Below are 18164 nucleotides of genomic sequence, written 5' to 3'. Positions count from 1 at the left end.
TCGGTGTTTTCTCGTACACCCGCGCGCGTTAAATTCATAACGCTAACGTTTATTACCATGCGCGACATTAAATGCTTCGTCCGCGTTAAAAACAGGTTCGCGAATGCAACCGGCTCGCCACCTAAACGGAGCAGCTATTACGCAGTCTTAGAAATACACTTACGCGCACCTGATCGTGTTCCGCACGAATAAACGACGCCAAACTCGTTTCGATACACGTGAGACCTTCGTGCCTGATCCGGCCGTTCCGCTTATTCGCTGAACCCGAACCTTATAGCGTTTTCGAGTGCAGCGTGGTTAATCCAACCCAGGTCGAATTAATGACGTCACATGCTCTACTTTGGTTTTTGATTGAACGAGATCATGGTACTTTCGAATTAACCTGGGTTAGGTCCGAACTTACTGCACTCGAAAACGCTATTAGTTAGTCGCAGTATATCACGCTAATGCCATTCAATGTGTCGCCCTCGATCGTAGTAGAGCTTTCATCTCGATCAAGAACTACTCCCATTTTTTGATATACGGAAGAGGAAATATCATTCTATGCATCGCGACATAAGACAGGGCTTATCTTGATGCTAAGAGACCCAACTTGGAAAACGTGAATGAATTATTTAAAATGTCAACTTGTACATTTGACGCATATAACTGACTACAGTCCCAAGTACAGTCTCACTAGAGTTTTCCTTACTCAAGTTTTGTTCGCTTCGAAACAAAACGTACTTACTGTACTAGATATCTTATTTACGGTATCATTATAACGGCGCTGGTCGTGTACAAAAGGAGCAAGAAACATATATTCAAAGGGATAGACGCAGTCGCGAGAAGAGATGGAGGATTCAACAGCGGTGAGAAATCACTCGTTTCTTTTTCCAACTCTTCCTTTTTTCGCAGGTGCGACGGCTGCGGCAACGGCTGCTGCTGCTGCTGGATGACGGAGGGAAGTCACAAATTTTTTCATTAATATGCAGCGAGATACTCCTAACTCCCTGCTGCTCGGAAAAGGTAATGTAGTAGCGGGGGCAAAAAGGGAGAAAATATCCGGAGCTCGCGCGGTGTACCGTGCCGATTCATGTGTGTGCGTGCGTGTGCGTGTATATGTGTAGATGAGGCTTGTTCGCACGCGCGCGTAGGTGTAAGAGAGAAATAATGGTCTGCTAGGAAATGTAACCAGCCGACGCTCACGCCCTCGTCGCGACGCCTCGAGAGACTTTATGGGGATGAAGAAGGGTGGAGAGACGCAACGAAGAAGAAACGAAAGCGCGCTGTTAGACGACGGCATATACGGAGGTGTAAAAACAGGGGGTGGAATACCTATATAAAATGCCGGGCACATCGGGCATATACACATCGATATACACCACTTTCCCGAAGCAATTCGTCTCGTTCGATCCTCGCATATTGTCTGCCCAACAAATTGCAACCTGCCTTCCTCACGTTCCATAATAAAATTATTGAAAATATGAGTTCCATGAGATCAGTTTATTCTCGCAGGGATAACGTGAAAGAACAATATTGAAGCTATCTAGCAAATAATCAATCAACTTGAAGCTTTACATATTATGAATAAATTAAAGATTACAAGTTATTTATTTAATTTTTAATTAATCTCAAAAATTTTTTTTAGTTTTTCATCAAGTTCTTCTTTAGTTGCTTACTTGGGCAGTTTGATAAGTCAGTGACTTTTTAAAAGGAAACTGTATTAAAAAATAAGTAGAATTTTGATTAAAAAAAAAGTAAAAAGAGTCACCGACTTATCAAACTGCTCACGTATATTAAATTTGTAATTTACAGCACATATTTTATTCTTCTGCAACGTTATATCGCGAATGCATATTAACGAGGCATTTAGCAATCAATTATGAACAAATTTAAATGTTTAAGCTGAAGAACCGAGCTTGACACTCCTGGCCTACAGCATTGAAGCTCGAGTTCGCGGAAATTATACCGGTTTGAATACTTGCTCGTCTGAAATGGGGAAACACGTAACACACGGGACTAACGCAAATCGTTCGTCGTTGGAGTACTTTGGGCCCCGCTATTCGAGGCGTTTTACTGGGCGGCATACCTAACTTCTCTATATATCTCTATACCTGTCTCTTCCTCTTCTTAACTGACGTCCTTCTTTCTCCTCTCTTTTCTTCCATCTCACTTGCGAGATTTTTCTCCGTGATTAAAATTTATGTTCAGTCGTGTACCCGGTGCGTGCATATCGCGTTTCGTCTCGCGCAATGCTCGTTTTGCACCAAGTTGCGCATACATTTAAAGCGCGTTTACACACATAAACATGCACACGCAGATATATGCACATGTAGAAAGATATACACATATATGTATATCGTAGTCTCTCTCTTACTCTCGCGCGCACGTTTTTTCCCGCTTCACCCTGAGTTTGACAAGTTTATTTGTCTCTGCGGCGCGATCGGGCCGCATCTCGCCGTCATCGTCGTTGGAAAATCTACGAAGAGGAAACGCGCGACAAAGGGACCACCGATGACGGTTTCCTTTCAACGGAAGCGAAATTGCGGTGGTCCAGCTGCGGAAAGCTCGACCCGATGTATTTATAGGAGTAAGATTGGCATTAAAAAGGGGAGGGCGACGAGAACGAGAGGGGCGCGGTTTCGTCCAATCATCTGACGAAACAAAAACCGTCAGGATGAAAAAATACTGATTTTTATTCTGGCAGGTTGTACGGGATCGCCCCTTTGTGGCCCGTGCCACAGCTTGGGCCACCGAGAGCAGATATTGCACGTCGCCAATGATATTGAATATTTAAATCGCATTGATATTTCACAAGAGAGAGTGAGACAGAAAAAAAGAGTATACGACAGCGTCGAGTTAAAAATATGAAGTTTTTTTCGGCCGCCACAGAGCCGATTTGGAAGATCGACCGACAGTGTGATCGAACGCGAACGCTCTGTCTATCCACGGATATCGATCAAATCAATTCTCCAACGATATAAGTGAAACGTCGTACCAACGTTGATAGGTTTTCAATAACGATACTTGATAGCTTGAATATATTAATTTTTCAAGCGCGTCATCATGTGTTTGTTTCTAATTGATACTGAAATCGATTCGCGTTAATTTCGGTATCAATTGCGGCTGCTACTTTTCCGATTTTGCTTTTTTAGTATAAAAAATGAGTCTTTTTTTATTTTTATAAGGAACTATGGCACTATAAAAAGTGCTGGAACTGTCATGAATTTTTTTATATTAATGGAATAGCGTGTTAACTTTACAAATCCGCATAATGGTGCAAAGGAGCGCTCGATTCGTAAGACGGTCAATTTCGCGATAGATGCATTTTCGCCACGATGCATCTGGAGGGATATCATCGCAAATTCCTCTTGCTCTCTTCTCTCTCTCTTTCTCTCTCTCAATCCTTTTCTATCTTTCTCTCGTTTGAACGACGATACCACAGCGCTGTCGAGTTCGGTCAATGAGAGTAGCCTACATTCGTCGTGTGATCTTTTCCTCGCGCATGGGCAACGCACACAAGGGGGGGCCGGAACCATAAGCCCTCGCTTCCACCTTCACGTACACGTGTATACGAAGAGAGCCAGGCTCCTTCCTTCTCTCTCTCTCTTTCTCTCTCTCCGTCTCTTTCTTTCCCGTTCTTCCCTTTACTTCGCAGACGATAGAGGACAAGTCCTACTCCGTCCTTGTCGGACCGATAGAATGCTGCCAGGCTTTCTTCGTATACAGTCGGGGCCCAGGATCAGAGTAGTAGGTTGTACAGGTATGCATGCGGTGGTTTGGCCGGGGGCATTCCTGCGGCGTTGCCGCGTCTCTTACTCACCGTGCCCTGAGAGAGTAAGAAACGATAGAGAAAGAGAGATGAGAGGCAACAGCCGGGAGAGAAAGAAGGAGTGAGAAAGGATGAGAGAAGGAGCCGAAGGAAGAAGGAGTAGAAGCGACGAGAGCTGGGCTCTCGCACGGCCACGAGCGCAGCTCGAACGAGTCTTTCTGCCTTTTCGCGGAGGCAATCGAGTTTGCTCGGGAAGAGGACTGCCTCTCTCGCGAGACCCGTTCCCGGCTACCGCCCGTCACCGCCGCTCCTTGCTCCCGATATCCCGATGTCGCTCCTGCACCGGGGAATCGCTAACTTCTTCTTCACTACTGCCGAAGAGGAAAACTTACTCCGTCTCCTACATTCCTGCAAAACGCGTGAGACTCTGCGAAAGAGCATTGGAAACTTGCGCGTGATGCGACGAGAGATATAATGAAAGATCGCTCATACTGGGATTAGTTAAAATTTAATCAATCTCCTGAGGGGTTCACCGAGAAGAACTGCGTCGAGGTAGCGATTAATGTATTTACGGTAAAGGAATCAGCAGAGAAATTAGCGAGGGACGAGATGCGAGAAAGAAGAACGGAAAGAAACTTTTTCATCTATCGCAATTTCGATTTCGTCCACTTCTGATTTCGCATCGGCTCTCAGCTAATGTCTGCTAATGTGCAATGAAATCGAATGAAAGCAAGTTTCGAGTCTTGGGTGGGGTTTCGCCGGCTCTCTCGGCGATCGCATGGTCGGCGAGCAAAACGATGGACTCGCCTCTGCAGTAAATGAGTTCGGAACGCGAGTGGACGGTAGTAGCGAACATGGTACCGTAGCGTTCGTGGGCCTTGCTTCGAGAAAGTAATTGAGTTTCGACTGCCGTATTACAGAATTGGATTCGTCTAAAATCCTCGAAAGAACTCGATCGATTGCAAGAAAAGGCGAGACTAAATTATGTATAATCGAGAAATTATTATGTAAAATAAATAATCTAAGATATTCATAGTTCGTTCTTATTTCAAGACCGTCTTAAGTAATGTCTTAAGAAGCTAACACGGCTCTCCAATTAGTTCATGACATCTTAAGATTGTACTTAAGATGTATCTTAAGACAGTCTTAAATATAAGAATCGATCATAAATACCGATCTAAAATTTTTTGTGATCATAAAGTATATATATACTTGTATTATTTCGTTTAAACGTAAATTTTAATAGTGTTTTTATTTTTAAAAAATCAATAGGTATACTATAATCACACAACGTATTTATGGGTGTTTGACCAATCTTTTTAATGTTGAAAAAACCGATTAAAACTGAATCGATGACATATAACGAGAGTACAGATCAGAGAAACATGTGCATTCAAGACTTCGCACGGTAAGCAGTTTAGGAATTCGATCTCGCAAAATGTCACGCGTCGATGAAGAATTTTAAGTTCTGATAATTCGCGAGCAAGCTCTCGAAGCAAACGATATTCTCGAAGTACCAGCTGCGCACATACCTGTAAAGTTCGGGAACTAAGGTAATGATCGCGCATCTTAGGGATCACGAGTGCGATCGAAGGATAAAGTTTGCGAATGTTAGCAGCAGCGGCGACAGCGATGGCGGAAGGAAGAGCAGCGGGAAGCGTAAAGATATCGTGGGGGTAAGGATAACGAGGAGCTCGCGTTTCGTGCAAGTCGGGGGAAACGAAGTTAGCCGCCTCCATCGGCAGACACGGTCCACTGGGAACGGATCCTTGGTAAGTTCCATTAAATGCGTTACGTACCGGGAGGGGGAGAAGAACTCCCGAGGGGCAGCCGAGGAAACTTGCCGCGGCTATGTCCGTGGTGGCCGCGATCGCGCAGGATGTAATTCGAAGATCTCAAAACTGAAACAACCGAAATTTGCCAAGAACAAGGAATACGCGGACGGGAGGGAGGGTCTTGATTATTATCTAGTCAAACATAAAGAACAAATGGCTCCTTACACCCAAGATATTCTCTAAATTTGAATCAGTGAAATTCAATTGAAAAAGAAAGGAAGTTCGCGTAGTGTATAATTCAATATTTGCACGTTCCAATACCATATACGTTGAATTTATACACTAAAGCAAAATTAGCTAGATGAGATGCCACGTTTCATTGATTTTTCATCGATTAAATTTTACTGTGAATTCATTGATTACCAGTGGTATAATTGGGACTAATGTGATTATCCACTGATGATTCAGATTTAGAAAATAATTAATACAATATTTTTATAAATTGATACAAATTATGTTTTACGTAATATATAAGATATTAAATCTTTTTTTCCTACAATCATCACAAATATGTAATAAATATTAGGAGGAAAGAGGGAGAGGATTAATTCAATGTGAGAAGCTCTATTATTCCATTTTTCACTAATTTCTAGTGTTTAAATTCCCCGCCCGTAATCGGAGGGTTTCAACCGCTCGTATGCATTTTATTTTACATAAACGCTCCAAAACCACACTGTATAAAATAAGGTGGGGCGCCGCGAGTTTGCTGGTTCGTGAAGGCGTCTCTACGTCTCGAGCCGCGCCGACCGTCCCCAAAAGCGCGACGAAACGATCCCCTTTTAATCCCTGAACGCTAACTACCGGCACCTTGGATGATCTTGCAATTCGGAAGATTGGTCCGCATTACGAAATTATCGTTATTCCCCTCTACGAAAGGAGAGAATGAGAGGGACCGCGGAGAGGGCGAGCCATCGAGACGCCCGAGGCGCCAAGCTTTTTTTCAGTTAAAATATGGAAAACGTTCCGGGTAGCCCGTGTGGATGATCTTCAGAAACGCATAATGGGACTGGAAGGCCAATCTTGGCTCCGTTAAATCACGTTCGCAACGATCGGGACGAGGGCAGTGCACACAGGAGAATCCTTTATCCGAGCAAACAACATCCATCGCCTCGAGACACTGACTTGGTGCTCGTAAGAAAGAAAAAACGGACGAGCGAAGAAAAAGAAAATTAAAAATGCGTTGCCGTGAATCTCAATGCGACGAGGAATTATATCGCGATTAAGGACAGAAGAGAAACAAAGAACTTAATTAATGTAAGTGGTCCTAAAATTTCTTCCCCTCGTTTGCATCCGAATATACTTAGAATAGAATAAAATGAGTTCGAGAGGGATATAAGAATAAGAGGTCATCTTAGATTATAAAAGAACGATTTTGATGAAGTATCTAAAGATTTCTTCTATCAAAATAATTATGTAGGACGTTCAAAAACTGGTTGCTAGAATGTCAAAAGTTTTTTGCAGCATTGCTTGGGATTTCTACGTAATTATTTTGATGGTCCAACGAAATTATTTTTAGATCTGCATCTAACTTTTTTAGATACTTTAGCAAAATCGTTCTTTCATGAAGAATATTAAACACACGTTATAAAAGTTTCGCTAATATAAAAACAATCTCTTCAATCCTTATGCTGCAGCGTATATATATATCACAATATTAAAAGAGATGTTAAATAAGAACTAGAGACTTTTATCTCTCTGCAAAGAGGAAAAAAAAACGAAAAAAAAAGAGCAGGCGAATTATATAAAATAACGATCTAATATGAGTTACAGTAGATGAGGGACTCATAGCCGCCACGTGATCGGTCGCTAGGACGTGTGTAAGTATAGCGGCGCGTACGCAATTAGTGTCGTGGCAATTTGGTCTTTCTTTCTCTCTCTCTTCCTTTCGTATTCAGCGTCTCCGTGCAATAAATCACGCGGCCGCCGCGCCGTGCCGTGCCGCGAAATTACGACCGGAGCGTCAGGAAACGTCGACTTGATGCGAACTAACGTGTCTCTTACGTTCGCTTCTCCGTTAGTCGAAAGAAGGACCAATGTTTCAGATCAGGACAAAGGAGTGTTTGTGAAGTTAAAATACGTCTTACTAATTTAAAAAAAATAATAGTCCTTTTCGTTATTTTTGATTTTATGATATATATTAAAAATGCGATTTTTTTTTATTTTGATAAGGAACTGTAAATATTGTGAAATGTGCTATTGGAACTGTCATCATCTTTTTTTTGTATTAATCGAATAGCGTGCTAACTTCACAATCTAGACAAAAGAGATATAAAATGACTATTACTAGTCGTACTAAGGTCTTTTCCACAATTCATTCATTTAACTTGTTTTAGCAATATCATATTACAATTATTTCCACGCAACCTTAATTTACTTTAAACAAAGCTGTTCGCAGATAACTGAGGATACTTTACACCAAATTGTTTCTCCTAACAAAAAATGAAAAAGTATTTTAATTTCCAGATTAAAAGAGGTAGCTTTAGTAAACACGAAGATAATTAAGTCATCCGCGATTCGAGTTGACGATAAGCGATCATCGAAGAACTCCGCCTTCTCGAGACAATCGACAGATCGGTCGATCACGTGGCAACAGCAGTGCGGGCGGTTAACTAACTGCTTTGGATCCTACCCAACCCGATACATCTGGTTAAGTATACATCCGAGCGTGGCAATCGGACGCGATGTATCGCGACCCGAGGTGTCGCCGCGGACTATCATCTCGGCTTGATTAGCCCTACGTAGATAGGTAGGCAGAAGAAGGTAATGAAGAAGAGAATAGAGAACCGAACGAACACGAATGAGCGGATGGACGAACGAGCGCTTACCTTGTTCCGCCTGGGTCCCTCGCGGGCAGATTAGCAACAGCAGCAACGGCAGAAGGTGGGCAGCGGAAGCAGCAACGGCGGCGCAGGTGGCTAGGAGGCCTGCTACGCCCGCCATATTGAAGGGGGCCATTCTTATCGCCGTGTGGGCCCCACTGCTGCCGCGGTGGACGGCCGCCGGTCCTCTCACGATCCGTGCGAGAGGATGCAGCACACCGGCCAGCGTCGTCACTCTCGCCTCCTCATGCCTCCCCTTGCGCTTTGCGTCGCGTCGTCGTCTTGCGCGTCACGGCAGCCACTGATTGCCACCGTCGGATTCCTCCACCCTCTTCGTCGGCACCACCACCTCCGCCTTCCTCAGCGGCCACTACTTTCCCTGCCCGCTTATGCTCCAGTTTATCGCTCCGACGGCTGCTCTTATTTATCTTTAGAATTCTTCCAACGGACTGATGACGCAGCAATGACAATCACACGTTCTTCGATATTTCTTGTCTCAAAAAGGACTGCGTGATAACGTTATGAACGTATATTATTGCCCAATAGTTTATATCACAGAACTATCGTCTTGCTTCATCTATAGTGCATGGCTTCTTTTAATAGTAAACGGAGATCGGATACTTTTTGCTTGCTTTACATGGTGATACGATGTTTTACTGCTGGATTTTACTGATTGCTGCATCTGAAAGAAATAAAGACAATTCATATTAATTAAAATATAGAAATAATATTTTTTCTATTTGCGTATTATTTGTACCTTCCCTTGCTTCCAAGGAGATGGTATATATAGACAAACAACATCGTTTATATCTCGTATGAATGAAAAAGCAAAACCAGTTGGTTTGTTTTTTCTAGTAATTTTCTAATGGCATCTTTGAAAGGCATCACACCATTTTCGTAATTCTCGTTGAGGAAGATATTGCTTTATCTACGATGTTGCTGATTTATGCAAAATATTTTCATTGTTTTTAAAATATATTGACACTGCAAGTCAAATAATGCATTGCATTTCTTGATAACATGTATAGAAAATATATGATAATCCGTGTAACAATAAAATGACATTAATAAATAGCACTAAACGTTAATGTATAAAAAAGTCTAAGAAATGAGTCGCAAGTTATTCTTATTATTCCGCATTGTTCCCTTAAAAATGCTAACCTTTGATTATTTATCTATAGGACCGCGATCCGACTCGTGCTCGTGACGTTTAAGAATCATTTCATCTTTGTTATTTATCAAATATTAAACAAATAATACTCACGAGCGTTGTGAGCGTAAATCGATCTGCGGCCTAGGTCTGACAGTGGCGAGAAAAATGTGTCACATATGTATAAAAGAAAGAAAGTAAACCGGACGACGTATTTCGAGTTCAAGGTCAACTCACATTTGTGAAGGGTTTCAGTGGCACCGATCGGAATTCATTATTCTCTAACGGCCAATTATCGTGGAAAAGAAAATAGTGCTAGTAACGAGAGAGCGAGTACGAAAACAGCGAGGGGGTAAAAGAAATAGGAAAAGGGACGAAAGCCCCCGTACAAAACTTTGGGGTTCATCACGATAGTGGAAGGGTGCCGCGGGATAAGGCGAGACGGGAGAGCAGGGGGTTCCAGGATCAATACCATGCGTTTATCCATCTCCCTCTCGCTTCCTCCATCTTCGATCTCCGTCCTTTTCTCACGCTCGTAGAGAACGTAACACGACAGGAAGAGAGAAACAGAAAGCGAGAGAGAGAGAGAGAGAGAGAGGGCGAAGCATCGACCATCCCTTTTCGACCAACTGCGTCTTCTGCTTTCGCTTTGGTAGGCCCTAGGGTCTGGCCGGCGTCTCGCCATTCTTCGACAAAACGAGAGAAACAAGACAAAGAAGGAAAGACAGAGGGTGCCGCGTGCAAGGAAGCGCGGGCGCGAAGATCGAAGTAGGAACGAAATTCTAGAGTGCCGAAATATAAAGGGGTGAAAGAGAGCGAGTGCGTGTCGAACAAGTATATAAAAGAAAGATAGAAAGAAGAAAGAGGAAAGAAGTGAGGAGGGAGAATGACAGAGGAAAGATAGAATGAGAGAGTTGGAAAGAGAAAGAGAGCGGCGGTAGGTACGCTTTAGTTCTTCTAAAGCGGGCAAAGACCTTCTCTCACTTCTTCCCCTTCTCTCCGACTCTAGTCAGGTCAGCCAAGATGCATCCGCAAAATTGCAGACTTCAGTGAAACGCCGCCGTCGCTGCTGCTACTCAGCTCGGCTCTGCTCAGCTTGGTGGACAGCGCCTCCTAGCTCAGCTACCAACCAGCTACTGGTACCATTCGTTTTCTGCAGTTGCCATTGCCCAAGTGATCTCGTCAAAAATTTAAGATGTCCTCCTTCTACCGGGTACGACGCTCCTCCATCGTCCTTTCTATTCCGCTACTTCCAACTTCAGAACGACTTCCTCTTCGAAACGGCAGACATCCGTAGTGCTTCTTTTCATCCAGCCTTTTCTTTCATTTTTTTTTATAAGATCCGCTAGAGAATTGCCGAAAACAACCCTGCTCGAGAGAAAGCTCGAAAGAAAGATTGAAGTGGCAATGGAAGAGAAAAAAAAGGATGACTGCCTGTAGGCGAGTACCTTTGAGATGCAGCTATTTCCTATTTTTTTCTCCTTGTTCAATCCCCGCGCGTCTCGTTACCGGTTATTTTTCCCTTCCTCCAAAAAGTAAACACGACGGGGATCGTCTCTCCCGTGGGTCGTTCACTAGATAGGTGGTTGGTCACCTCCTTCAATGAGCAAAAGCCTCTCTTTCTTCCTCTTTGTCACTCTTCATCTTGCCTCGCGTCCTCTTCCGGACCAGACCTCTTTCCGTGTAACCACTACCCAGGTAAGTATGCCACATTGCAAATTTCGGGAGGCAGTGGAGGCCTTCCGACTCGAGTGGCTCGTGAAAATTTTAAGTCTTGCCTCTGTACGATGCCGCGTCTCCTCCAACGAGCTTCGCGTCGAGCCGCGACACTTGCCCGTTGAATCGACGCAAACCCACAGAAAGGGGAAGGTAGAAGAGGGGGAGGCACAACCGAGAGTGCGCCTCTGATACATATATATTGTGTACAATGCCTCTCTTCGGCTTGCGGGAATATCTTCGAGTGCACTTGCTTCCTTTCAAGGTGAAAAGCCTCCCTCTCTCCCCTCCAGTCTCGTGACGTCGCGTTCGCGTTTCCACCCCCATTCGCCACGAACCTTCCAACCACTCTTCGCACCCAACCCCGCGGGAAACTTTCGCCAATGTAGCTAGCTTGGACGTTTTTATCCAGATTAAGACGCTTCCCGTCGTTGCTGTTTCACGGAGTTTATTTCGAACAAGTTTGTTATCCGAAGGAAAGTCTGTCGGTATCTTTAAAACATGATGAATGGCACTTTGATTGTTACGATGTACAAGGAAGGTAAAGATATATCACACATAACGGAAGCCTATTGCTTAATTTATGCCACTCAATCTTATTGAATTCTTGATCGCTTGATCTAACGGATCTTTTAGTTCTAAGACACCGCATTCCAGCAGGAAATTTGTCATTTCATCAATAATTTTCATATAAAAAGTAAAATATCTAATGAAAAAAAATCGAACTTTCAAGATTTACACAAGTATGATAAATTAATGCATCATAATTATAATTTTATTTCTAATCAGTGATAGTGAAAATATATATTTTCATTTCCTACGAATATATATTAATGAAAAATTATTTTTATCTCTTATCCAGCATTTTTTCACTATTTAGAGAGAGCATTAAAATAATCTCGCGTAGAGCCACGTGCGAGTCCTCGCTCATCTTTCTCCTCTTCTTGTTCTTCACCTTTCGGCGACTCGGTAAGCTCTCGCTTTCGCTCTTCTTGTTTCTAGCGTTTCGTCGGACTTTCCTCGCACCACCGCCGGCGCCCGTGACCGCCCCGGGACAAATTCTATTTCCGGTTGAATTTAAGACCCCCCGGAATACACGGATTTATTTCACCGGCGTGCCGCGTGCAGCGGGGAGGGATGAGGAGGGGAGAGGAGTGGCGCGGTTTTACTCCGGATCCAACGAGGCTCGTAAACGTAACAAAGAAAAGATGTATACTCCGGAGACGAGAGAAGCAACGCAGACACGAACGCAGGGCGAAGAGCGGAGGAGGCTTGCGAAGGGCGTAGGAGAAAGAGTAGGTTCTTCGAAATTATTATACCTTGGACGATCGCCACTCTCGGAGCGATCTGGGCGCTATTATTTTTCCAAAACTACGTCTTCTACCTCGAACCCGATCTCTTCTCTTTTTTTTTTAAATTCTTTTTCTTCCTCGCCTAGCCAACTTTTACGATAGTAAGGATCGTCCGGTTAACGAGTGACGGATAGACGCAAGAAGCGAGACAACTTCCATTCTTGATAAATGAGAGAACATCGTCGTTAAGGCGGCCATTGCGTGATCGGGTCTACTTTTTAGAATCTCCATCCACGATCCTATTCGAGATTTTATTGCGATGTGTTTGTAACGATAAGAATTTCAAAACAATTCTTTGAGACATTATGTCATCTCTTTTTCTTTTATGTCTTCCTTTGAATCTTCCATGCGCTTGTTTCAGTTGGTTCTATTATTTGTTTCCGCTTCTTTGATTTATACCGTTTGTATACATACGTTTAGGATTTCAGTTTACGTTGACGATAAATGGAAAAAAAAAAGATTGAGAGACATAAAGAGAAGGATAGAAAAGAAAAGATTTCTTCAACATTACCGGATTTCCCTCTTTTCATAATTAAAACTCATAATACCGTCCGCCAAGCGCTGCTTGCAATTACCGCATAATGAACCTTAATCAGTTTTCTTTTGTTACGAAACTATTCCGCCGCGTGTTAAATATGCAAGTGAGGAAAAAATGAAAGAATGCGATTTAACTGCTGTTATTCGCTACGAGCTTGCAAATTTCATTCGTGTTCGCTTTATATAATTAGCCACAGCATTGCACAAATTAAATGCTCACATAAAGAGCGGCTAGATTTGCGAGAGCGAACGCAAACAAATCCGCGATATCGATACACAAAACCGCGGGAATTTCGCAACTAACCTGGTCGTTTGTGCCAGGTGAAAGTGAGCCGTGCGAGCTCCCATAATACAGCATCAAGCAAGACCGTAGTCCGACTGAGAAACGCAATGTGTGTTCCATTCTCATTCATGTTTAATTAAGATTTCGCGCATCGACCACACCACGCGCTGCACCGTCATATCGCTGTCGCGTCAATCGGGTTCAGTTACTCGATCGGATATGGCTTGTGAGGAGATTCAGTCGGATCGCTCGACGTCGATGTGATTGGTAAACCTTACTGATCCCTTGTGTACGCGATACCGTACTCGTTTAACAGACGAAGTATCCGCTTCAGGTCGTTTCAACTGCGTGAAATGATTGAATTACAAAGAGTATACGCGCGCGTGTTGAAGATTCGCATGATCCATAAATAGTCTTCGTGATCGACGCACGGAGAGATTATCTAAACGGAACATCCGTATGAAGGAAACTGGCGTTTACGCGAGCGCCTGAAATATAAGAAATAAAACTTGCCACATATTTACTGGCATTCCACTATAATCAATGGCGTTGGCATCGTAGATTATGTTTTCAGCTTCCTTGTTACTTACAGGGCACACACGGAAGTGTTTTTCCCTGATTTTTATGAGCTTGTAATATGTTAAAAATCTATATCAAAATAAAGAACACTTTTACATATATAATTTAAACAAAATTTGTTACTCTATTTCCGTCTTATTTTGTTTATCTCCATTCTATTTACTGTCAGTTTAATTCTAGGCACACTGTTAAATTCATAATCAAATTGTACCTAATTTAAGTTATTTTTAATCATTTCTATAGGTCGTCACTACTTATGAAGCATTTTACAAATTACAATATATGTAATGTATAAAAAAATGAAATAATAAATAATAAAAAAAGATTTTTTGCAAAAATGTTTGAATTCAAAAAGCTCTTTTTGAAGAAAGCTCTTTAAAGAACATGAAAAAGAAACATCAAATTCTCAAGATTAAGGGAATCCAATAGAACTTGTATGTGAAGGAGAGTGTATGAAACTAAAGGACACCATTTCCGAGCGATATATCGTGAAACTTAGAAAGACAAATACTAGTCATTCGAGCGTAACTGAAAGTAACGAGGAAAAACTGGTACGTTTCTTATCGTATGTCGTCCAGCATGCAACTGGACACCTGATGATAAAGCTAATGGCCTCCGTGGAGTTCATCAGCGATCAGTCACGCGATCGTGACCTCCATTCTTCTTCCCGTTTACAGGAAAGAATCTGCTTCGACGGAATCTTTATCGCGTTTTCACCAGGAGGGATAATCGCGGAATAAAGGAAGGTAGAGGAAGAAAGCCGTGTATAAAAGGCAAAGGATCCCGAAGAGACGACAGGAAGACAGAAATCTGGGCCTGTCGCCAGGTGATAGCCTAATCCACGTTTTCTCCGCTTATCCGTGACGTCATGACAAACGTTCTGTTCGCCGTTCACATATGTCAAAATAGTTCGACCATTAGCGGTCTCATCGGCTTCTCGTGTCCCTCTCAGTCGAGTTCCTTCCTCATCAGAAAAGACAAAAAGAGCAGCGAGAAGAATATGTATACGGATAAGAAGAGCTGTGTGCTTACGCCTCGTCGTAATTTATATGTTTCTAATCTTGACGATAAGCTCCTCGTCATTACTGCGTGTCTCCGGATTGTGTTAAAGCATCATGGAGCAATTCTTCGAGAACGCACACGCGCTCCCGTATCGATGCGGGCGAGTGCGTGTGCACGATGATATACTTGCATCTTTCCGAGCAATGGGCTCCCATGAGGACGCTCTCGCGTGCCTCGTAATTTTACTCACGGGGCCCCAACAGTTCTATATTTCACGAGAGAGAGAGAGAGAGAGAGAGAGAGAGAGAGAGAGAGAGAGCTCAAACGAAAACTCCGGAGTAGTTGTTCGTCGGCGTTTCCTTCGTTGCTTCTTTCGTGGGCGCACATCACATCTAGGGCCATATGGCTTTCGTTTCCCATCTCTCTTCCTCTCTCTCCCTTTCTCGCTCTCGCACTGTCCCTTTGTTGGAATATCTCGCCCCACCCCCTCCCTTCTCTTTCACAAGTTCTCTCACCGTTGGAGATTGTCTCTTTCCGCTATATTTAGTTTTATGCTTAGCTTAACGCGACATGTAGTTCATCATTCCCAAAAGGTATTATACAAACTGCGTTTTTTTACAAACTAAAAAGAAATTTCTAAATTGTTCATTACATAAATAACTATGATATATGTTTGACAGAGGTAGGTAGACAAATATAATGGGGATAGTGTGGAACTTGTCTTATTTTCAGCATGCGCATAAAATTTTAATTAATTTTTATCGCATTTAAAGAAGTCTTTCGAGAGATCGAGACACGGGCTCTCATCGTGTCCGCTACTTTTTAATAATTAGAGGCATTAATACTCCAAGTTAAATTATAACTGACTACAAGAGAAGGCGGGGATGGGTGGACGAGAAGGTGGAGCTCGTATCTTCGGCCGTCGTCGTCGGCGAAACGACGCGTACTTACTTTATCCAATAAATAACAGGCGCGGAAGGCGAAGTTCTCGACTGGAAAGTTTGAAGCTTCTCACGGGCTAAAACGCTTTTGTCAGTCACCGTCGCGTCGCCGAGGCGAGTTCTCTCCCTCGGAACGAAATTATTCCTCAAAGGACTACATTTCTGTTTTGTACCCCGAGGTATTATCTCCCAGATCCCCTTCTCCCTCGTCTGGTTAGTTGAGGCTATACGCGAATCCTAGAAATTATCGCTTCCTACTCGAAGGCGACACAATTTGCCGTTTCGCTTCGTTCTCCTCGTTTTCTTTTGTCCGGGTGATCTACTGAGAGGCGAAGAAGGAAAAACGAAGAAAAGGATCGCTACGAAAAAAAAAAAAAAAACGTGTGTCCTCCCGCGTACGATTCCAGAGCACGCTTCCGGTTTATCCAAACCTGTCCTTCTCTCTTTTTCTCTCTCACTGTATATATCTGTCTATCTGTCTTCTCTTCTACTCGAATCTCGTGCACTCCCACAATTCTCCCCGCATTTTTGCGCGAACCGGACCATGCTCCGACATCAGGGTAGCATGGTCCTCGTGACATATGGAGGGTCCCTGAACGCCCTGTTTTCCCCGCGCGATCCCTCGGGGCTTCTCTCGAGATGTTCCTCCTAGCTGACCGAACTGATACTTTACCCTCCTGTCTCTGATGCGTATACGATCTTACACTCCTGCGAGAAATATTTTCATCCACATCCCGTCTCCGTTTACTTTCTCCCTCCTAAGGCACCACCCCGGCCGGTTACGAGCACGGTTTCGCTCGTATTCTAACTCGGAATTTGTACAGCCTGTGTGATCCTATTGTGACAGTATTTCAAATGAAATTCTAGTTTACTTAATATTGCGACAAACGAAGCAAATATGGGGAATCTCACATATCTAACGAAGCAAATTTTTGTTTACTCCGTAAATGTACGAACTACGGTAATGCCAATGCATTACTTTTCGCAATAATGCAATAATGGAATCGATAAAGACGTTTACAAAAGAACATAAAATTATAAATGTATAGAAACTCTAAATTTAAACTACAACGCAAACGATAGAAATTATTAGAGAATACGTTGAATATAAACTCTTACTAATTTTCTCGAATCACATAATAATAACGAAAGAAATAATAAATATAAAAATTAGAATGTGTATGTTGGACGTATCATTAAATCATCAGCTTAGAAGAATCCTGTTTTCAAGTCTTTGTAAATTCCTTGTCGCGACATTTTCGAAGACGAATGAACATTTGAGACAACGTTAGCAGTCTTTTGTCTGTTATAGTGCTCCATTGTCCCAAATACACATCGCAAACAAAGAATTTAATAAAAAGTTAAATCGTATATCATGACAAATATTACCAGTTGTTTCCACCAATGTTATCGAGTCGTAACATTACCTCGAATCCGTAAACAACGAGTCGTGGACGAAAACAACCGGTTGGTTTATTTTTCTTAATTAAGAGGCAAGACGAATGGGATCGCGTTGGGAACAACATTTGCGCAATATGATCGAGGCAGAGAGGAAAAGAGAGATTCGAAGGGGGTCGCCCAAACCGGTGTTGTACTCGATCTAGAGGAAGCGAAGGCAGCATGGGGTTTCCGTTCGCAACCCCACACACGGTGCCACGAATGATCCTCAATGGGGGAATCGTTCCATTAACAAGTAACCGTTCGTTAGACATGCACTCGATCGTAATGACCCCAGCGAAATTCGCCATTTTAGACGGTGCCGGGGTGTCCTCTTACCACATCGGTTTATGAGGGTAGTTTAATATAAAGACACGATTCTGAGCAAAGAAAATATATTAAGAAAATAAAATGAAAAAATCTTTTTCTGCACGCTGTATAGTTGATGAATGTACTCGTAGAATATTTTAAAGAACAGCTTTACATAAAACTTTTAGAAAAAATTGTCACTTTGAAGAATAAAATCTTATTCTTTAAGATTGAAAAAGGAGCCACTCTGTTTCAAGATTGTGATTCAATTTTCACTCTTCAGAGTAAGATTTCAAAGAATTTAGAGATATTTATTAATACATATTTATTAAAATTACATATTAATTAAAAATCTACACAAAATCATTATATAAAAAATGCTAGAAAGATTAAAATTATTATATTGATCGCTAAGTATTTTTTTTAACAATCATATAAAATCTATACATTTCG

At 42.5% G+C, this 18164-nt stretch overlaps 1 protein-coding gene across 10 annotated transcripts in view; it reads right to left on the bottom strand.

Moving 5' to 3' along the window:
* Eph (Eph receptor tyrosine kinase) overlaps positions 1–18164 on the bottom strand; it is a 97582-nt gene that overhangs the window by 50176 nt on the left and 29242 nt on the right. For all 10 annotated transcript variants that reach the window (XM_018451254.1, XM_018451259.1, XM_018451260.1 and 7 more), the window contains exon 2: positions 8412–9087. In XM_018451254.1, coding sequence (XP_018306756.1) covers positions 8412–8541 — 130 coding nt within the window. In that variant the 5' untranslated portion in view covers positions 8542–9087. The remainder of the gene's footprint in view (positions 1–8411; positions 9088–18164) is intronic.

This window comes from Mycetomoellerius zeteki, unplaced genomic scaffold (assembly GCF_001594055.1).
Source record: "Mycetomoellerius zeteki isolate Tzet28-1 unplaced genomic scaffold, Tzet1.0 scaffold31, whole genome shotgun sequence".
NCBI lineage: Eukaryota > Metazoa > Arthropoda > Insecta > Hymenoptera > Formicidae > Mycetomoellerius > Mycetomoellerius zeteki.
The sequence above is the reverse complement of the archived record's forward strand: the minus strand, read 5'-3'. Positions and strand labels throughout refer to the sequence as shown.